General features: G+C 45.3%; 1 protein-coding gene across 7 annotated transcripts in view; it reads right to left on the minus strand.

Moving 5' to 3' along the window:
• ZDHHC14 (zinc finger DHHC-type palmitoyltransferase 14) overlaps nt 1-23,275 on the minus strand; it is a 278,614-nt gene that overhangs the window by 110,673 nt on the left and 144,666 nt on the right. For all 7 annotated transcript variants that reach the window (XM_023633128.2, XM_001501190.6, XM_001501178.6 and 4 more), the window contains one exon: nt 6,073-6,233. In XM_023633128.2, the coding sequence (XP_023488896.1) occupies nt 6,073-6,233 (161 nt within the window). The remainder of the gene's footprint in view (nt 1-6,072; nt 6,234-23,275) is intronic.

Consider the following 23,275-nt stretch of genomic DNA (forward strand, 5'->3'; position numbering starts at 1 on the left):
TCCTAAAGACCACTCAGCTTCCTTTGATCTGATTCCACCCCCACCAAGCGACCCTGAGATCGCTTCCTTTGTGTCAAGGTCACCGTGACACCGGGGGAGAGTTTGCTAAATAAGGAGCCTTGTTCTCGGAGCCCAGCAAGCTGGGTGCCCATTTGGCCTGACTTCCCTCCTCAGGACCGTGGAGAGGATGGGAAGAGAGGGCGCATGGGGAACAGGGAGCGGAGAGGCAGGCCCGCCCTTGTCTCCATCTGGATGCCTGGAAAGGTCTATCCCTAATTGTAATGAAATGCTTTGATCCCATGATTTATGATACAGCATCTTGTAATTTTTTTCCAACCCCCAATCCGTCGCTTAGTATCTGATCGTCCCGAAGTGAACTGAAAAAACTGAACTTCCACAACTGTAATTTACACACAGGACTGCAGTGACCCGGCGACACCCCCGGGGACCCCTGGTGCTGGTCATTGCCGTCCTTTTAGCTGCGACATAAGTAACTGGGAGAATTCTTTCAGAAAAAAGAAGAGGAAGGCCTTTCAAGAGACTAACAGACTCTGAGCCGCACAGCCTCCTCCTCACCACCCGCTCCCCTCCAGAAAGCTGGGGACGGGCGACGCTGTCCAGGGCCTTGGCGAGTCTGCAGTAAATGACTCAGATGGCTGGTCTCAAGCGGCTCTTACGGGCTTCTGTAAGTAGAGGTACACTACGGATAATTAGAATTAATTACCTAATACCGAAAAGTTTCCAAATCTCATTTTTCCTTTTTCCTTCTTTAGATAGGAAAATAAATGTGCTAAGATTTCACTGGGACATAATCTCATTTTCCGCAGCCAAGTAATCAACGGGAGGACTCCTGATAAAGCATGAGCCGCACGTTGTATCAGCTCTGCCATTTATTCCTATCGCATTTCAGGTCGCTTTTTATGAGAATCGATGTTTGAAGAAGGTGAAGCGAGAGCTGGGTGGGAAAAGAGGAGAATATTTTTCTTAAAATAATACTGCCAGTGACTGAGCTAGGCCAGTCCTGACAAGAACCTTACAGGATGTGCGTCACTCTTCCCATTCTCCAGGTAAGAACAACGAGGAATGAGGTTTAGAAAGTGTCCAACAGCTTTAAGACACACAACTGCAGGATGGGTGGGACCTTCCTTCCACTCCATCTTCCTCCTCTCTCCCCTCCTCTCTTCTTCCTTTTTATTTTTGACCACTTTATTGTGGTGTAATTTATATATTATATCAGTAATCCATTATAAGTGTACGTTAGAATGATTTTTAGTAAATTTATTAGATTGTGCAACCATCACAACCATTCTCATCGCCCCAACAAGTTCTCTCATGCCCGTGTCCGGTCAATTCTCACTCCTACCCCCAGCCCAGGCAATCACTGACCAGCTTTCTGTCTCTAAAGAGTTGCCCTTTCTGAACATTTCACATAAACACAGTCACACAATATGCAGCCTTTTGACCTGGCTGCTTTCACTTAGCATAATGTTTTCTGGGTTCATCCATGTTATGTCAACTCTTCGCTCCTTTTTATTGCTCAGTAGTATTCCATTGTGTGGGTATACCTCATATTTTCCATCAGCTCACCCACTGATGGACATTTGGGTTGTTTCCGGTTTTTGGCTATTAGGTATAATGCACATTCGAGGACATATGTTTTCATTTCTCTTGGATATATACCTAGAAGTAGAATTGCTGGGTGATATGGTACCTCAGTGTTTAATTTCTTGAGGAATTTTGAGGAACTGTTTTCCAAGGTGGCTGCACCATTTTACATTCCCACCAGTAATGCGTGAGGGTTCCAATTTCTCCATGTCCTCATCAACATTTGTTATTGATTGTCAGTATTTGTGGGGTCGTTTTTGTTTTTGTCCTTTTTGTTGAGTAAGATTCTCCCTGAGCTAACATCTGTTGCCAATCTTCCTCTTTTTTTGCTTGAAGAACATTCGCCCTGAGCTAACATCTGTGCCCATCTTCCTCTACTTTGTATGTGGGACGCCTCCACAGCATGGCTGATGAGTGGAGTAGCTCCACACCTGGGATCTGAACCCGTGAACCTGGGCTGCCAAAGAGGAGGGTGTGGAACTTTACCCACTTGGCCATGGGGCTGGCCCCTTAGTGTCAGTATTTTTGATTAGAGTCACTGTAGTCGGTGTGAAATGGTACTTCACTCTGGTTATGATTTGCATTTCCCTAATAACTAATGATGTTGAGCATCTTTTTATGTGCTTATTGGCCATTCATATATCTTCTTTGGAAAAATGTCTATTCAAATCCTTTACCCATTTTTAGTTGGGTTCTTTGTCTTATTATTGAGTTGTAAGAGATCTTTATATATTTAGGACACAAGAACAAGACACTTTATCAGATATATAATATGCAAATATTTTCTCTCAGTCTGTGGCTTGTCTTTTCAATTTCTTAATAGTGTCTCATGAAGCACAAAAGTTTTTAATTTGATGAAATTCAATTTATCATTTTTTTCTTTTACAAATCATGCTTTTGGTGTCATATCTAAGAACTCTGCCTAACCCAACATCACAAAAATTTTCTTCTATGTTTTCTGCAGAAGTGTTATAGTTTTAACTCTTATATTTAGGTCTCTGAAATTAACTTTTATGTATGGTGTGAGGTAAGGATTCAAATTGATCTTTTTCACATAAACAACCAATTTCTTTACTTGTTATGGGTCTCTTTGGATTTTCTATTTCTTCTTGAGTCATCTTTTTGATCATCGTGGCATTCTAAGAATTTGTTCATTCATCTAAGTTGTCTAATGTGCAGCATAAAGTTAAAATCCTTTTAATTTCTGCAGTCGATGGTGATGCCTCCTGATTTGGCTAATTTGTGTCTTCTCTCTCTGTCTTTTCTTGGGGGGAGGGGATAGGATGGTGAAAGGTTTGCCACTTTCATTGCTCTTCTCAAAGAACTAACTTTTGGTGTCACTGATTTTCTCTGTATTCTATTTCATTGATTTCCATTCATCTTTAATGCTAACTTACTACTGCTTGCTTTGGGTTTAGTTTGCTCTTCTTTGTCTAGCTTCTTAAGGTGAAAGTTTCAGTTACTGTTTTTTGCCATACTCCACTCCAAACCAAGACAGCCCCTCAGACAGGGAAGCTGCTGGTTTTCAGGGCTTGCCCTGGTCTAGGTAGAGCTTCCTCCCCTTTGGAATTCAGGGTGCCAGTGGAGCAGCCCCAAGTGAGAAGGCCCCAGACTCTCACTGCTCTTACCCAAAGTTCTACAGTTTTTCATGAATAACCGCTTCTCAACATGGTCAAATTCCAGAACCATGAAATGATTGTTTCTCACTATTTTGTTCAGGTTTATTGTTGACTTTTGGGGAGAGGATGTGACAAGCTACTCATTACTGCCACGCTGACGTCCTGTCTCTGAAGATCCTCTGCTCTCCTTTGCAGGAGACAAAACGTGGTTTTATCCTTTAGCCCATCTCGTTCTCTCAACAGAATCTATGTCTCCGTGGGGTGGGAGTGGGGGGTGGCACAGGGCAGAGCTGCCTTTTACAAATACTTATATTAAAAAACACTATTCTAGGGGCCAGCTCATTGGTGTAGTGGTTAAGTTTGTGCACTCTCCTTCAGTGGCCCAGGGTTTGCGGTTCAGATCCTAGGCATGGACATACACACTGCTAGTCAAGCCATGCTGTGGTGGTGACCCACATATAAAATAGAGGAAGATTGGCAACAGATGTTAGCTCAGGGCCAGTCTTCCTCACTGAAAAAAAAAATACTGCTCTAAGGTTATCAACTTTAAGCAAAAAAAAAAAGAAAAAAACTTCAGTGAATTGCTTAACTTCCTCAATATTAATAAGGATGAATGGGAACTCTGTGCCTGTTAGAATCTGCATTTATAATAGAGAGTTTCATGGTCACTCTTTATAGTCCCTTTTAAGAAAGGCAGAAAACTGGTTCCTAATCTTGCTGACTTTGCCGATGCTTCTTGCACTAACTGGGAGGCAGGGGAAAAAAACAGGATCACAGCAGGAAAATGATTAACGGCCAGTGTGGGGAGCTGGGCTCTGTGCGCACTGCTGGAGTGGAAGATTTTCAAGCTGTGTGCTAATGTGAGGTGGGCACAGACTGTGTTCTTGCTATAGGTCCAGTTCTAGTCCTTGAAGGAAAGTGGGCCTGGTCTCCCTCTCTCCCCTATGACATGACAACCTGGAAAGAACAAGGGCTGAGATCCAGCCGATGTGGGTTTGAGGCTCTGGCTCTGCCACTTTCTCCCATCTGCCTCTTTGGGGCTTAGTTTCCTTATCTGTAAAGTGGGTGTAATGATAAAGTCTTCCTCACAAACTTGCTTGGATGTGATCAAATTCCATGATCGCCATGGATGGTCTTTATAAATTATTAATGTGCTATAAATGTGAGGCTTTAAATTATGAATTAATGTCCTGTCTTGATGTCCCAAAATGCGGTGGTAAGAGACTGTCTCCCCACTGCTGCTTCTTCCCACCCCTACCTCAGGACACAAAAAGGCTGCTGCTCAGCAGACCACCCACCATACACTCCTGCTATCAACTCCTTTACTGCTCCTACCCAGGCGACAGGGACAAAGGATAGAGGCAGATCCTCAGAGAAAGGCACAACTGTGCTTCAGTGCTTAGGGATGGCAGACCAGAGCAGACACTGCCTATCAAGACCCACACTTGTATCTCTTTACACTGTGGAAAAGGCAGGGAGAGTCTCTCAGCTGAGTGAGGCTGGGGAGGGAACGAAGCCCATGGAATGGGAGGAATACTGGGAGAGAACTAACTGTCAAAGGATTTTTCATGCCTAAACTTTGTGCTCACACTGAGTCACCAAAACACCTCTGCCACTCTTGTCAAATTAACTGATGCACCACTGCAAAGCTACACATTCACAAATTCAAACATCTTTTCTAAAAATATGCTTTATAAGACTAATTTTATTTTTTTATTTTTGGTGAGGGAGATTGGCCCTGAGCTAACATCTGTGCCAATCTTCCTCTACTTTGTATGTGGGACACCACCACAGCATGGCTTGATGAGCGGTGTGTATGTCCGCACCCAGGATCTGAACCCGTGGACCCTAGGCCACTGAAGTGGAGCACATGAACTCAACCACTACCCCACTGGGAAGGCTTTGAAATGCAAATTTTTAAGGGAGAGAGAAAGCTCTCTTTTTAATTAGAAAAAAGAGCTTTAAAAGTTTGTTGTGTGACAAATTAAGATTTGTTGTAATATCTTTAGAATGGATTGCTGTAAACTTGTTATCCTAAGATTTCAATACCTAAGGAAAAATAAAGCTATTCATGTCAGTATATCTCAATATATACCTTTTTTATGCCATAATAAAGGAAATTCTGGAGGCTGGCCCTGTGGTCTAGTGGTTAAATTCCGTGCACTCTGCTTTGGCAGCCAGGTTCGGTTCTCAGGAGCGGACTTACACCACTTGTCCCTAGCCATGCTGTGGTGGTGACCCACATGCAAAATAGTGGACTATTGGCACAGATGTTAGCTCAGGGCCAATCTTCCTCAGCAAAAATAAATAAATAAATAAATAAATAAAAATACAAAGGAAATTCTGGAAATAAATAAATAAATAAATAAATAAACAAAGGAAATTCTGGATCCCAGGCTGGATAAATAAGACAGCAGTCTAAGATGTGACCTTTCCAGGTTTATATTATGGAAAGTGGAGTTAAGCTACGATGATTATAAAAGAGAATAGAGAGAGTCACCTACATCTACAGGTCTCTCACCACTGAGGGTCCTCAGAACAGACTCGGACACTCGGGCTTCAAAGAAACATCAGGAAATGGCTCGGGGTGATTCTTTGCTTGATGGCACCACCAGCCCGCCTCCCGTGCACCAGCCCCTCGGCCTTACCTCCGACCACTGTACATCCCACCTCCTCCTCAGCTCATCCTGCCGCCGAGGGGATGCAGGCTGCCGGGACTCCTCCCGGGTTACGTGGCACCGTCCAGCACCCTGCCCCTCCTGCACCGCCACCTCCGCCTGTCCTCCCGCACTGTGGCCCCGCACAGGTGGCAAGTGGCCAAAGGCTGAGGGCCGACCTTCAGGGTTACCTATTTGCCTTTCCAGGTCGGCGGCTTCATCAGGCGTGGCTCGCGGAAGGACGCCGGGGTCACTGAAGCTGGTGCGAAGCAGGGTCCCCATCACAAAGAAGAACAGTATGCCGCCAACCACGGGGATGGCAGGAGTGATTTTCACTGCCAGATATGGACAGCTGCCAACAGGTTGGGAAGGCAGGAAGGGAGGGGAGAAAGAAAGGAAATATCGTGTCAGTAATCAACAGTGAGCAGTCTGTATTTTCCAAGAAGCCAGAGGCTTCTTAGGAGGAGTGAAATTGATTTCCATTAAAATCCATCTCTGTTAAGCATTTACATTTGGGGAGGTCTGCAATTCTTTCTTGTGGACAATTTAACCCCCACTCTCCAGCCATAATAGCCCAGGGTCCTCTGCTGCCACAGAGCTACTTAAGAAAGACACTGGCAGGAGAACGAAAAGCATCCTGCGTGTACCATCAATCTAAGATATACAGAGCTTGTCCCAGTGTGCTGAAAACACAGCTCCTGAATCCTTGTGGCCCTCCCACTGTCCCCTGGAATTGTATAACGTAAGAAGACACCAGCTTAGGACTGTCTTCATCAGGCCCAGCCTTTCCCCTCTGGGGCAAGCAACTCAGGGACTTTCAGCCAGCGCAAAATGCTGAGGGTTGCAAATTTACCCTCAAGAGGCGAAAAACCAATTTTCAACATTTTGAAGCTAATCGATCCAAAAGAGGTTAATGAGCTATGGAAATGAACTTGCAGGCCAGTTTCTGAAGAGGATTAAAGGGATTTTGGTGGCTGGAATATAATAATCTCACACTCTTCCAGAAGGCATTTGAGCTAACAATTGATGAACGTGACCCAACTCAATTCTCTGAAACCTTTTCATTGTCCTTTAGTTGTATGCGCTGACATGCAACAGAGAGTGTGATGAGTCAGGGAGAGGTGCCCTGGGGACAGACTAAAGTCTATGCCAGGCCAGGCTCCAGGGATCCAGGAACCAGGGCAGTTTGAAGCACCATGCCCTGGCCCACCATCACTGCCCCTTGACTCCACAGAGGTGCTGAGAGGCAGAGTGAGAAGAGCTCAGTGCCTGAAACTGAGTAAAGGATGGGATCTGTAATGACCATGGTTAGTCTGTTGTCACCACATTCAGTAACATCGTGGGTTTCGAGGAACACAACACGGAATCACAGAATTATAACATCTAGAGTGGAAACATCTGTATTTCCATCTAGAGTGGAAAGCATCTCCTAGATGGTCCACTTCATCAGCTGCTACTCTTCCAGATGCTACTCAAGACAAAACAAAGAAGTAGCTAGAGAAGAAAAGATTGGAAAGCTTTGCTCAAGACAAGGAGGTGGATGGAGGCTCAGTCCTGGGAGTATTGAGGACCAGCACCCCACTCCTGTAAAGTGCTTGCAGGCGGGGTGGTGAGGTTTCTGATGGGTTGGCAAGGGGATGTTGGCAAGAGTCTAGGCCTCGAGGATCACAGGCCACGATGCCCTTTGCTGAGACCAGGAAACAGGCATGTTCGAGCACCGGGTCTTCAAGAGGCATGGCGGCTGGACAAGCCTACATGGAATGGTTACTGTGAACTGGAGACCAAAGGCCTTTGCTGAATTCCCTGCTCTACAGAAACCTAGAGATTTTCCAACAGCTTTAAGAAGCTGGAGGAAGAACCTAACCCATGACCAGGCGGGATTTCCTGCCAGGCAGGTGGACTGTAGCAACAGAAGAAGAGAATCACCTGATTTAGAGAGACAAAAATCTGTGACACTTCTAACATCTCTTTTATCTCTCCCACACCAACTCCCCTGCAGAAGCAGAACAAAACCAACAACAGAAAACAGCACCAGGTCACGTTTCGACCGCATGGCCAGTTGCGACTTCTCTTCACAGGATTCACAGGGAACCATAAAAACTGTTAATTGTCATGCCTGCATCGACATGATCCTGCTCAAACTGCCAGACAGTTCAGCCTTTTTGAACACCGTCAGAGATTTTCATAGGAGAGCGAATTTGGCAAGGAGAGCAAGAAGATAAAAAGAACTTGCTGTGGAGAAAAGGAGTAAAGAAACCCCCTTTGTGAAAGAATTCGCTTAAATTATGAAAATGACTTTTTTAATCCAACCGATTTTGCTGTGTGAAAAAGAGGCATTGCTTTTCCTCGAGTGTTTTTAGGCGAATACTAACATAATTAATACCCTTTAGTGGGCTTCCAGTTTTTCTAAAAAATTTGATTTTATGATTTTAGGTACTGAAAACCTTCAAGTTAAATAAACACTTAAGAACCTTGGGGACACCAGAATCTGGCAAATAGCGCTCCGAGCGTGCTCCTGGATTATAAAGGAAATATGTTCCTGCAATAGAGAACTACTAGTCTTGACAATTAAGAGATTTTAAAAGATGGCGCCAGGTGGGGTGCTTCCCTCTCTTGCGGGCCTGGGCCCTAGGGCCTGGTACAGAACTTTTATTTTAATATGAGTCATGTAGAGAATGAAAGTCTTATTAAGAAATGACCATCTTCCCTTTAGAGATTCAACATAAAGGGACAATCAAAATCGCATTTAATGCTGCATCTAACTTGGAAGCCAAAATGTCCGTAGGGAGCTGTGTTCCAGCTCTATGATATGGCACAGTGCGGCGGGTTACAAAAATAGGTGCCTTTGCAGGGCTTGTCCATTGTGTTAAATGGGGCACATTTGGACTGTGGCATGGAGCTTCTACGAAGAGTTGGTGATAAAGATCAATTGCTACAAGTCTATTGATTAAATCTCTGACTGTGATATTCAACCTGGAGTTGATATCAAGGAACTCAAACTCTCAAAGATCGCTAAAAAGTGTTTGTGTCATAAAGTAAGCCATTGTTTTTGTTACTCTTATTGTCATAGAAAAAGCAACCTTACATTGTATTAAGCCTTAAAAATCTGCTCGTGTACCACAATCACAAATAAACACAGTCCATACCGCAGGCATAAAACTGACTCTGGTACTAATAGATTTCAATTTCTATATATTAGCCCTAAATATTTTTTAAATATGTACATTTTTAAAGAATCGACTCTAGGGGGACTTGTTTTGTTTCACAAAATGGCTAGGGAAATGACCACTTGTGTAGAAGAGAATTTTCCAGAATTTAAATCCAGGATTCAACAGAAGAATGCCTCTTTGCATAATGGCAGAGAATAAAACAGGGCAATGGTTTTTCTCTTTCTCATTTTTAATGAGTTTAAATAACAAGCAGTTGGGACAGTTGTTAAGCAGCAGCAGCCAGGGCGCAGCTGGACAATATGACGGGGATGGACGAGTCAGGAGGATGCAATCAGGTGTTTAGAGCTGTGATTTATTTAGCTCCATTGGCTTCTCCAAGGATGGATACTTCAGTGCTGTCAGAACCCTCCTGTGAAGGTGATTTGGCAGATCTTGGGTTATGGTGTCTCTGCTTTTCCCTTTTGGGTCTGAAACGTAACTTGGTTGACCTCAAAGTTTGTCTGCTCAAAGTCGCAAAGATTGCGCCCTTAGAGCCAGCTGCAGCTGATGAGTGAGCCATGTCCCAGATGGCTTCCTGTCCCAAGTACACTGCACACAGGGCTGTGGTCTTCAGGGGCTACCCATTCTCCAGGCTGCTGGCTCTGAGCACCTCTCCATCACCTCCCCGGACCTCCCACCAAGGACGTCTGCTGCCCTTGCTAATATCTGACATTCACAATTAGAGATCAATGTCTTCAACTTAAGTTTTCTCTCCCCGGGCGCACTCTTATCGCAGACACAGTACACTGTGGTTTAAGTTATTTGCACTTGAATTGATTAATTCAATCAGCTCCATCCAGGAAAGGAGGAAGAGGAAGAGCTCAGTCAAGTGAATGTCTCCGAACTGCCAGGACTGCTTCTCTGTGACTCGTTGGCAAACGTGGAGGAATCACACGTGAATCTGAAACACGCCTTTCTCAGTCTCCCTTTTAAACCTGCTCCTGCTCCTGTGTGAAAACTCAGCTGGGTCCCCTGACTCTTCTGGTCATGAGATGAAGCCGACAGGAAGGCCTTCAGTCACTTTAAGTGGGAAACAGTCTCATTTCAGTAATTAAAAGGGTAACAATCCCAGTTAATAGTGAAAACTCTTAACCTGATTTTAGGTTAAACCTCTTCCCCTTCCCCGGCTGGTCAAGTGCAGTTTCTGGCCCCTCTGTGGCTGGACAAGAAAGAAGTGGGGCCTCCAGGTGCTGATTTCAATGGCTCTGTTACACTAGGTAGCTTTGCATTCTCTGGGTCTGCCAGATGTTTACATCTGGTTCCCTAGAGTCTGTGAGTTCTTCAGAAGCCCCCAAGGGAACCTCTGCACACTGCCTTGTCCTTCCTCATTCTTAGAGAGCAGGCAGCCTTCCTTCTGCCCAGGGCTCATCCTTCCACTTCACTTTGCCCCCCGATTCCTGTCTTCTCAGGAACCTCATGGGGTACTGCCCTGAATTCCTCGCCTCTCGGCTTCCCTCGTCTGGGAGCCAACTGGAACAGCCAGCTCGCCCTCTGCCTGCCTCAGGCCCCCATTCCATCGGCCCTAACCATGCTGCCAGGTCTGATACACGTCTCTGCTCAAAAGCCTGCGGTAGCTCCCCTTTTCCTGCAAATTCAGTTCAAGCTCCTTCTCTGGCCTCCATAGCCCATATGCCTGGTTGCCAGTCTCTCCCGCTCATCCTCCACCCCACTCCCCCTTTTCACACAGACAAGGACAGCTCAGCTATCCTGACCTCTTGACCTTCTCAAATAGGCCCCTGCCCACTCAGCCCTTGTGTCTGGAATGCCCTCACGCCCCATCTCAGCTCTTTAAAGGCCCCCCCCTCCCAACTTTAAGTTCCTATAAAGACTTTGTGAAAAGTTGTTCTTGGCTCACCGCCACGCAGAAGGGATGGTCTCTTTCTCTGAACCTCTGGAATATTTTTGTTTGCTCTTCTCTATGGTACGTGTGGCTATTTGTGGCCATGCTCAGGGACCTCACTGGATTGGAAGTCCCGGAGGGTGAGACTGGGCCCTGGTCATCATTGTGGCCTTACAGCACCTAGGGCAATGCCCATACATGGTAGGTATTTGACAGATACTTGCTGAGTAAGTGAATGAATGGGACCCATTTACTGAGTTTCACAGCAACACAGAAAAGAGGAGGAAAGTCAAGTCAGCCATACCCTCAACACCAACCACACACCTTATGTCTAGAACTCACTTCTTTATCTTCTAAGCTTGCTGGTCCTGTGACTTCCTTCAAACAGGTCTGAAGACCTGCCCCCTCCATGCTTCCTCGGCTGAGAGAAGCAGATTGTCCTTAGTTCACTGAGTTGAGTGTGCCCTACGAACACATTCTGGAAGCATTAACTAGAACCTCTACCCTCTTCACGTTCTAAAGTTCCAGCAGATGAAGCCCCTTGTGTTGGTCCAACTTTGTACAATATGAGCTGCTCTGTGGCAGTCCCCTGCCCTACCAGCCTCTGTGTGACAAAGGCCAATATTGAGTTTCTCTTTGAAATCTCGGACAACACTCTTTACAAAGCAGCAGAAGTCACGCCCCAAAGCAAACAATGAGATAGTGTGCTACACACATTGCTTCAAACTGCTGCTCAGAAAAAGCAGAGAGCATCTGCAGTCCTTCTGGCAAAGACGAGGCAACATGCAGACCCTGCCACGGCAGTGATCGCGAGACCTCTGGAAGGAGGCGAGACTGTCGGGAAATCTCAGCCAACCCACAGCAACCGGCTTGGCTTAGTAGCTAAAGCACTGTGAGCAGCGAAGGAAATTCTTAGCCGGAGCTCAGACAACTTGAAAATGGCTCCTTCACGTTTCTGAGCAACTGCGGATAGAATCTCGAATTCTGAGCCATCTGTGATGAGGAAGACTCCTTCCCCCGAGGGCCTGGATTGGATACAAGATGCTGATGCAGCTGCCAAAGATATAAACACCAAATGGAGTCCTCTTTCTGTCTGAAGAATTGTGACCTACATACAACCCATGTGGAAAACAGGCTACAAGTGTCTTGTCTTCATAAAACTTAATGGGAAAGTGACAGGAGAAAAAAAATAAGAATCTGAAAGCATGCATTTTCATAACCTAAAAGAAATGAGCTAATTTAGCACCAGACGAAACAAATGCTAAGATGATGAAATCCTTTACAAGGCACCCTCTTCTATCTTATACATCAGTGGGAGCTGTTTGACTTTGGATATGATGATTAAATGCTTATTACAAACTGGCAACTCATTCTACATTACAGGCAAAGAAAGGTCCTTCCAGGCAATCATTAGGAATTTAGCATGGCCAAAAGATTAGAAGGAATTTTTTCAGTTCTAATAGCAATCTGCTCAAACCTTTAGGAAAAATAATTACTTGCGTTTTGATGTTTACATGTGAAGGGCGGAACTCTTTTCTGGGGTCTTTATTATCTGAGACTATGCAATGAGTGTGTTTTGCCATTAATTATGACAAAATTATTTTATCATCAAACAGATCCTGACATCCCAGAATCAATACTGTCATTAATTCTGCGTTCATAGTTAGAGACTAGCTCACAGGTTAGAATTTGACATAAAACTGATTCCTCGGACAAAAATCCTGGGACTAAATTAATTTCTGAAACATTTCACATAAGACGCCTGGATTTCATTACTGGGTCTCTCTGTTTTTCCACAGGACATTCTTTGGAGGAAGATCAGCTTTACTTAAAAACAAAAACAAAACAAAACAATATTAACGAGATGTAGCAGAGAGATTAAAACCAAGTGGATTTTGGAAGAAAAAGTAGAGAATCTTTTCCCATATGGAAACAATTCGAGTCATCTTTTAATTTTTGCCTGCAAATGGATACACATACAAAAAAAATACCCTGCTAATTGTACCTTATGACCCCTAACTACAGCAGGGCCTACATTTGATATTTTTATTCTGTCCTGTACCTACGAAAACATAAACACGAGAATATTCTTTATATGTAGAAATGAGACATGCAATTAATGTTTAGGCAGGAGAGGGAAGTGGCCTTGCTTCATCGATGATGCCGTCTAACAAAAGAGGTTTCTATGTTTCAGAAATCACAAAGTTACCTTCTTATTTTAAATTTCAGAGACTTGATTGCAATGCATTTCAATAATAAATAGCTAAAGCAAATAAATGATGATAAAATGAAATCCTCTGAGCCAATGACTCACATGTCTGAAATAATAACAGAGTAGCATTGTGAGGAATGGAGGTGGTAAGGGTTGTAATAAAAATGATCTTACTCCTTTTCATATGAGTCACTGTAAAATAAATGTATTTTTCATTTATAGGCAGGGACATAAACACCATTAGTTTTATGATTTGTTCCTTAATCACATACTTAGAAATAAATGTACCACTACAGGGCAAAGACAAGCACATTCCTTGGAGACAAAACGAGAAAAAAAGATTCACGAATAATACCCATTCATAACTCTAGGATGGAGAAAAAACAAATAGATGATTTCATAAAACTCCCAAGGGTACCATTCTCCCACAAGACACCCCATGGCAGCACCCAGTTTTTGAAAAGCCCCCACCTTGCTAGTTGCACATAATGATGAAACTACCAATATTATATGGAAGGACTGAGGGACCAAAGGGGAAACAAGTAACAAGAGAAAACTGTAAGGAAAAGTTCAAAGCCAGAGAGAAAGGATAGGTGACTAGACCTCCACATAGAAATTTATAGACTATAAGGATGACGCCTAGTGTCATCAAAGACTCAGCAGGCTCATTGTTACACCACTCCCCATCAACCTTCTTCTCTGAGAACTGTAGCTTTTAGGCTTACTAAGGGAAGGAGGCAGGTGAAGGAGGGGAGGCCAGTCCTAAGAAATCTGCTTTCTCCCTGGAGGCCTCCCCAGCTGGATGGAGTTACATCAGGGATGTCCTCAAACACAGCACAGTCTTGCATGAAGCTTGTGGAGCTCCTGTGTGACAAAATCAGTGCCCTTATTTTTACTTGGGACCTCCCAGACCACCCAGATAGGTCCAGTTATAGACACGGAAGGTGGGGACCTGTTGTTTAAAGATACAGACTTCCAATCACGGCATGTAAACAGCCCAATACACCCATCTACCATTGAGAAGGTGCAAGGGCTTGTTGGAGAAAATTGTGGGGCTTCAAAGTTTCTGCCAAGTGATTCTGAGTTTGGTTTAAAATTCCAGGAAGCCAAAGGCTTCTGGCTAGTGTGTGGATCACAGGGAGCAAAGTCAGCATTTCTCTGCCCCAAATGACCTAACACGATTACTTAGGCATGGCGACCATACATCCCAGACTTTCTATGACAGCCCTTACTCAAATGATTGTGTCGTTTTCAGGTGCTGTATGGCTGATGAACTATCCGGACAACTCCATCATGTTGCTTTCAGTGCATTCTGGGCCCATAAGAAACTGGCAGGGCAAGAGAGGTCCCTGTGGAAACTTCCCAGCCTTGGGGCATGCTGGGAGTGGGTGCTGGAGGATGCCTTCATACAGATTGGCCAGAGGAGAGATACGGGGTTCGTTCTGGCCCCAAACAGAATTCCAAGGTGTGGCTGCTTCTGACCCTGTTTTACATTTGAAAGGCTGTCCACTCTTCTTCCATTTTGGCAACTCTGTACAGAAAAATCTCAGCACCACACTAGCTCTACCCATAATTCTGTGTTTCATCAAATCTAAGGTACCAAAATTTTAACATGTATCATTTAAGGAAATATGTGCCAGACAAGACAGCACTCTGTAATCACTTGGAATCTTTGTTTTATGCTTATTGAAAGAGCTGTTTTGGACTTACTTGCACGCCAATTTTAAAATCTATATCACTATTGCACATATGTTTAAAAAAATGTGAGTGAGTGCAGTAAATCGACCAAAGGATTCCTAAAACGTCTTCACGCTTTTCTGAATCGCTTTTTGACTCAGAGTGTCACGGTTGGAGGCTTTCCACGCGTATCGTCCTGGCGCCCTCCAAAGCGATAGCTTCCGACTCCTCTCCTCGCTTCCTGCCCCCCACAGTCTCACATCACCAAGAGTGATGCTGTGAAAGCTTGTCAGATGACATCACTCCTCTGCTCAAAACTAAAGCCCACATCCTCTGGGAGGCCACCCAGCCATCGGGCTTGTTGCCTTTGGCCTCATCTTGTACTCCACCCTCTTGCCCACTCTGCTCCGTCCTCATGGCCTCTTTGCAGTTCTTAGAAACTGCCAGACGTGCCTCTCCTCAGGGCTTTTGCCTGTGCCATGCCTTCTGCGTGGAACACCCTTCCGGCAGAGAGCCACAAAGCTCCGCACCTCCTCCGAGTCTTTGCTCAAATACCACTTTCCCAGTAGAGCCTTCTCTTGACCACTGGTACCAAGGGACCAGCACCCCCTGCACTCCTGGTCCCCTTCTGGGCTTTATTTGTCCTCATATCCTTTATCCCTACTTGGCATCCTATATATATTCACTTCTTACCTGTCTGACTCTCCCACTAGAAAAACGTTCAAAGTGATGAGGACTTTTGCCTGCTTGGTACCCAGATGGAATCCCCAGCACCTAGAACTGGGTCCAGCACAGAGTAGGCTTTCGATAAATATTTGTTGAACTGAATAGATATCTACAAAACACAGGCTACAAAGTAGAGTAGAGGTTGTTTTTTGTTTCAAGCATACATTTATATTCATAACTGGAAGAATATGTCCTATAACATTACCTCATTCTCCATGGTGAATCTATGAGGGTGATTTTGTGAATATATGCTTTTTGGTGGTTTCCAGATTTTCTTAATTAAACACAGCCTATTTTTGCAGTGGAAAAAATATATGATTAAAAATAAATGCATAAATACTCATTGAACTGACAAAAGGGTGGGATTGACAGAATATTAAAATCTGCCAATGCTTTCTAAAAATCAACTATCAATAAAGAAGATGCTGGACAATAACGTATATTCCAGGTTGGATCACAACCTCAGAGGGCTGAAGCCCTTGATTTTTGCGGGTTGCCTTAGACTGTTCTAGTTAGATTGGCGTGTTTCCAGGAATGAAGTATCATATATTTAAGAATGCAAAACTCAAGTTATTTCCCATCTTGGGTCTAGTTTGTACACGGTTGCCTACAAGAATATGGCTGGAGGAAGTTCTTCTGCTATCCTTGTGGATTTTCCATCTTAAGCTGGACATCTATATTCAAGGCAGGGACAACTACACTTGGTGTTCCTATGCCACAGTGGAAAAAAAAAAAAACAACCCAAGGCACCAGTTGAGAAGGAGGCCTGAGGTACAGGGCCACATGCACCTGAGCACTCTGCCTCTCACTTGCCAGCAAACCCTCAGGAGATCCGGAGTCTCAGACTCACCTAGCTTCCCTTTTGCTTTCCTTCAGTTGGGGGTGGGTCCAAGACCATAGGGTGGGGAAGGAGGCCTTCAGGAATGAGAAGGGATGAAAAGCGACCCAAATTAAACCTCCCAGACACTGGCAATGTTCCTGGAGTTGAACCCGAATGCTGGGTATCTCAGTTATGAGCATCACTGAGGAACAGATTGTTCAACACAGAGACATTGTCAGCTAAACACAAATTACTTTAATCATTATATGCTCAAGAAAACCTTTTGGGGATGGAAATGCCCTGTTTGTTTTAGACTGTGCAGTGGACACCAAGGAGGCTTCTCCTCCTTTCCCAAGGCCCTCGGGGACCGAAGGCTCTCTGCTGGGATGTGGCCCAGGGATGCCCTCGGGTGTGGTGCGGCTGGTACCACTCAGCATATAATTGCTGTTTATGTGGCCTGTTCTCTCCTCCCTCCAGCTAGCTCTTATTCCCAGTGCTTCAGCTTTCAGCAGCTCCACCCCAGGGCTTCAGTCTGCTCTCCCAGGTTTGTTAAAGCGGTGAACTTAGCTTTACGCATAACTGAGGCCTCTGCCCTGAGCGAGCCCCCCACCACCCACATCACACTGGGCAAAGTCCTTTCCTACCAAGGTCCAGAAGTGACTGCTGTGGAAAATTGATCCTGGGTGTTACGAAGAAGCACTAGCTCGGGACCTTTTGGCCTTTGTGTGAGTTTTGGAAAGTTCCTACGGAGAGAAAGCAAGTAGTGTGGATACTGTGGATATCCGACGTTGCTGAGCATCATTCATTTCCTCATTCAGTCGCTCCACACACTTGTTTTTGAGCACATACTACATGCCAACACACTACACCAAATGCTAGGGAATACAAGAAGACCAAGACAAGATCTTTGCTCTCAAGAAGCTCACATTCTAATAGGAGAGACAGACCCAACTCAGTTAGCTACAAACGAAATAGCAAGTTTGGTGACAGAGACAGAGAGAGGGTACAAAGGGGACACCAAAGGGACCAGCTCTGTGGGCTTGGATGGAATCAGAGAAGGCTTCCTGGAGGGGGTGTTAACAGCTAAGCAGTAGTGGGACCAGTTAAGAAGAAGGGTGCCAGCAGAAACATGGAGCCACGAAATCCTCGGCTGTATGTACTGCTTCCAGGCCTTCCACGGTTGACTGACGAGTGATCAAGCAGAACCTCATCAGACCTGCCTGGACTGGAGTCCGCGGCAAGTCCAGCAGACAGGGGTCTCTGCAGGTGGCTTTGTCACTGCTGTCTCCCCAGTGGCCCAGACACTTCCTACTGCAGAGCAGGCACTCGACAAATCCTCGCTGAATTCAAATGAATAGAATCATCAGAACCGACCTGCGAGATCTGGGTCCGTGCTGTGGGCGGTGAACTGGCAGGCGATCGGTAGCAAAGATCGTCATGCAGTTGGGAAAATTAAAGAAACTGTGTATGGAGATGAGCAGACACTCACTTCATTGTATTCCCTACTTCTGCTGACAGCTCCTCCTGTTCTGCGGAAGCTCTCCTCACCCCGATGTCATGGTTAATTTCCTCCTATTCCTTTTGCAAAGGAAGAAGAATTACCAAGTAAATCTTCCTTTATATTTCCCTGAGATTGAAGAGGAATTGAAGATTGGGTTTTTAACATTCCCATCATCATAAACCTCTTAGAAGTAGATAATAGAGGATAAATACCGGTTAGAAACAGCCAGTTGTGGAGACAGCAATGCATGTGAGTTCAGAGGCTTAGGCGATTTCACTGATAAACGCACAAAATGATGCCATTTTCCAGAGTAGAGACACCATCATTTGAAGAACAGTACATGATACTTATACAAAATGGAAATAGGGTGCTTTTGACTAGAGAAGAAAAAGGCTACACATATACTTAAGAAAAAAATGTTCTATTTCCCAAAAGGAGAGAAATAAAAACAAAATAAGGTGAGAAGGTTAACAAGCCCATGAACCCTTTGACACCAAGTTGGAGGCCATCAGGTAAGGACCATTTCAGGCTCACAAATTTGGTAGAAAAGTGAACAAAATGGAATTCACCAAGAGTTTTTGGATACTGGGCTGCTGTTGGGGGCTGTGGATTTATTTTTCCCATCTCTAAAGAGGCAACACTTGGCCTCTTCACGATTCCTTTCCCCCCCCCCCCCCCAAAACACTGCCCGTGGTATTGACTATTCTCCTTTGTAAAGTGCTTTTGGTGAAAGCATTTCTCTTCCCCGATGGTGGGGAGGTCTCGTACCACGTAATTATCCATCCCATTAGAAGGTGAGGTCAGAACAGACAGACACAGAGGGAAGGGCCACCCTTGCTAGAGACACAGATGTGGTCACACAGTTTTTCAAGTGACAGGTAGCTAGACAGAAAGATTACAGGGAGAGGATGAAAATTTACATTTTTTGATGGAGTACCTATATTTCAAGCGGTTTTGCATATTATATTTCATGTACTGTCTACAAAAAGTCTATGACCTTGGTATCATGGAGACCATTTTAGAGACGAGGAAACTAAGTCCTAAGAAGTTCGCTAATTCGACTGGGGCCACCCAGCTGGTAAAGTTCACACCAGAAATCAAATCAGATGTGCTGTCTTCATAGCCCATGTGCCTGTGACGCGTTCTCTCAATTGTAGCACAGTCAGGTCTGCATTTCTGATGTGCACCCTCTACAATTTCTCTGTAGAATACAGTAACAGTTGTACCTGTTGTCATCTTTTCCCTAATGACCTCAATTACCCTCATTACATGTAGCTAAGAACTCCTGGAAAACCAGAAACTTGACTTAGCTTGAAGGTGTCTTGCCCAGTTTGGGGAGAAGAAGGGCTCAGGATCACGGGCGATAGCACCTCTCAATGATGGATTGCCAGCAGATGAGCAGGAAAGGAGACAATACGTGGACCTGCCAAAAAGACAGCTAAGCACGGATCCTGGCTGCTGTGAGCGTGGGCTGGAGCCCCGACATGGTGGGGTGGAGCAGTGGGAGATGGCCACTCAGTCCAAGGAAAGGCATGGGGCAGCTGGGAGGGGCAGACAGCCATAACCACTAATGCGTGGGACACATTTTGGTTTCTGCACCTCCAGGGACACACAGGATCCCAAACCCCTCAGGACATCCCCTGAGCTTCGGTGAAGGCTAATGAGGGAGTAAAGCTTAACGTCCAAGGTCAAGAACGTTTCTCTTGAGCCCTGCTTCCCAATTCCATTTGATGAATAAGCAGCCCCATAGTTTCTACGTAGAAGAGCACTTGTCTTCCCAGAGTCCCTGTTAACTAAGCCTCGACAGTGAACGGCGACGGCGGCTCCTGTTATTTCAAAGTACACTTAAGCCACACAAAGAGCATTGGTTAGTTTTGCTTCAATATTGGGGGCAGGGAGATTCTGATGGGTATAACACTAAAGCAAAACTTTCATTTATGAAGAAAGAGAAGCTTCCTAAATTCCCAAGTCATGTTCAAGGAGTAACTTGCTTCCCAAGAGAAGGGGGGCGGGGTGCAGAAAGTTCAAGTCCCCCCACTTCTGAGAAGCCAGTGGGGAACTGAATATACTGCTCCGACAGACACTCCAACCAGGTGAGACAAACCTCAGCAGAATCCCGGTGGACGGTGCCAGGAAACACCCAGAAGTCCGAGTATTGTTACTAGATATTACAAGTATAATGCTAAACTTTTTATGAAACTCTTTGAACTTACTGGAAACAAACTAAAAGCTACCATTGTATTGTTGACCAATTAATGCCTTGACCACCTCGCTCATCTAATTGCGCCTTTCCAAGTATATTCTTCTGTGGTTAAACTTTCATATTTTCTCTTTATTTGAGTTTTCTTTTAAGCCACTCACTTCCGATAAAAATCTTTTCAGTTCATTTTTAAATCGAACAGGTTCCTGAGGACTGCCCAGTGGCAAACACGACTATTAGTTAATTTTTAAAAAGAGGAGGTCAAAGGGAAAACTAACGTTCGTTAGTTCTGGGGAAAATCATGGAAACGACCTTAAGGGATATGGTGGAGCAACATCTGGGAAAAGCATAGTTCATGAGAGATCCCCAATGGGGATTCAGGCAGAGGAAAGCATGCCTGGCTATCCTGATGGAATTTTTGGAAGATGTTACTGCCGTGAAAGGTACAATAAATTAAATGACGCCCGCCAAATTCCTTGAATTTTGCCAAGCAGATGGCGAAGCTGGAGAACCGACTGGGAAGCTGGGGAAAGATACAATGGAGGAGGAAAAAGATCAGAAAGCTAACACGCACAGGACTAGGTCCTCATCCATCTAGGGCTTGCCATACATCATCTATGTGGTTGAAACAGTCAGTAGAATTCGTGGGAGTTTGAAAGAACTGTTGAGTTCTGAGGATGGTGTTTGACATTTCTGGAGACAACTGCCTGAGAGGGCTGTCACATGGCTGCCAAAAAATCACCATTTCATGTCTTAAGCACTTGTAAGACTGAATGGCGTCAAAAAGAAGAGGTCACCAGGCAGGGCCACGAAAAATGGCTTTAAAAGGCTCCAGCTGTGCCTCCATGCTCAGTGGCAAAATCTTGCGGTAGTAATGCTTATTCCAGAAGGTTCTGGAAGACTTTTTCATCCAGAAGTTTCCATCAGTTTGGGTTTTGCCTTCTCTTCTTCCCTCAGTGGAATGTGTGTCTGTTGCTGCCCTGTGCAAGATGAAAGGATTTTAGTGCTGTCTAAATCTAACAGCAAGCTTTGCAAAAACACTTCTTTGAAGAGATGAGCTCTTGAATAGGGCATCTGGGTCAGAACCTAGGAAAATGGGTAAACTGAGCCAAGGAATAGCAATACCTGCTGTTCTACAAATGCTCTGAGAACTCAGCCTCTCCTACAGAGTAGACAGGAGGAGCTGCAAGTCTGGGAGGAGGGGGGGGCACTGAGGCAGCCAGCCCCGGCTGATGGTATCCTGCTGGCTGTTGGAAGGCTCAGCTGAGGCTTCAACAGCCGCCCAGTAATGGGAGAAGAGGCCAAGACTTACCTTAGACCGTGTCTTAATCTGGAGGTTATGGGCTTTGCAGTCTGTGGGGAGAAGATCTATGTATTCTCCAAGGGCTTTGTGATCCCAACTACTCTTCGAAAGGGACATATACCATGTACCCACACAGAAGTACACTCCTGGGCTGGCTGCTACAGATGCTGCCCCAAGTGCCTCAATGTTCCCTAGCCACTGCTCGCTGTCCTAGCCCTTCTCCCCACATTCCTTGGACCTCTCCATGGTCCAGCTAATAAAGCTAATGTTTGCCCAGGTTGGAGGCCTCTAAGTCTGCTCCAGCAGTTGTTAAATAATTTGGTTACTGGCTCGGGCTGTAGGTCTTAAGAGTGGAACGAGCCTTCTCAGCCAACCCTTGGTGCGTATGGATTGGTCCAATCAAAGAAGATGGGTTCACACGGTCACTGAAATAGAGAGGAGGGAGGGGGCCACTTCGGGGCAAATATAGGGGCAGGTGGTGAAAAGTCTTCCTTGCCATGAGCCTGAGGGTGGTCAAGACTCCTAAAAGCTGAAACAACTCCTGTGTGAAGAAGAAAAACAGACCAAGGTAAATGGGAGAGTGTGAAGAAGGTTCTGGAAGAGACTGAGGAGGGGTACCATGCTATCCCCAGCCTTGCCTGGAGTCTGAGAACTTCACCTTGGCAAGGCTGAGTAGAGTGACAGTTGAGACAAGAACCTGACCCCCTTCCACACCAGAATCTGCAGGTGGGTCCAGAGGGCCACCATGAAGAGTTCCATGGTGCCAGGGGAAGGCCCTAGGCACTGGAATCAGACCAACTGGCTTCAAATCTTAAATCTGGCACTTACTCTGGAAGCTTGAGAAAGTTACTTATTTTCACTGAGTCTTCGTGTCTGCATGCATTAAATTGGAATAATGTGAATCTTAGGTAATGACAACCCCACGGTTGTGTTGGTTTGCGAACTGACGAGCTACTTTTGGAAGACGTTTAGCAAGCCCCCTGAGTATTTATTAGGTGCTGCTTACATATTATTTCTTTCCTCCTATGAGCACTCGTCTTGCACTTGTGTGGATTTCTGGTAATTTGCCACACTTCCCAGTTGTTCCTCATTTTGGTTTAGTCCACTTGGTTTCCCTGCAGCTTACAGTAAAAGCTATGAGAGCTGTGCACTTGTTTCAGAAGCCAGTTGGGTTGGGAAGAAGTTTGGTTTCAAAGCTCAGAAAGGAATTCAAGCAGAAAAGTGACTGGTGGCCACAGAAGAGAGGGCGAATGAGCCACTTCCTGAGAGGTCTGTGGAAGGGGGAAACATGGTGGGGAAAGGGGAGCAGCCTGATATCAGCCTGAAACCAGTAACTGGCTCTGTGGGTTTAGCTGGCAGAGAACTCCATTCCCCCATAGCCACTAAACAGCGGTGGGACCAGAGGGGGCAACATTTTCACACCTTCTGATGCCCAGAGTCATTTTAATCGAAACACCACGAAGAAAGTCCTTACCCAATATGGTAGGTAGTCTATTGGATGGCTCCAGTGGTCTCTGTATCCTGGTATTCATACTCACTTTGGGTGGGGGCTGGCGCTAGTGACTTCTGGAAAATGGCAAGTGTTGGGTTATGGCTTCCAGGTTAAGTTACAAAAAAGATTTCAGCTTCCCTCTTGATCACTTATTCTTGCTCTCTTGCTGACTCCCTCTGAGGAAAGCCTGATGTCATGCCGTGCACTGTCCTATGGAGGGGCTCCTGTGCCAAGGCTCGTGAGGGTGGGCTCTGGCCAACAGGCACCTGAGTGAGCTTAGAAGCAGATGCCCCAGTCAAGCCTTGAGATGAAGGCAGCCCCAGCCCTCTTTTGCCTGCAGCCCTGTGGGACACCCAGAGCCAGAGGACACGGCGAAGCTGCACAGGATTTCTGACCCAGAAACTACGAGATAAA

This window comes from Equus caballus, chromosome 31 (genome assembly GCF_041296265.1).
Source record: "Equus caballus isolate H_3958 breed thoroughbred chromosome 31, TB-T2T, whole genome shotgun sequence".
In the NCBI taxonomy this organism is placed as follows: Eukaryota; Metazoa; Chordata; class Mammalia; order Perissodactyla; family Equidae; genus Equus; species Equus caballus.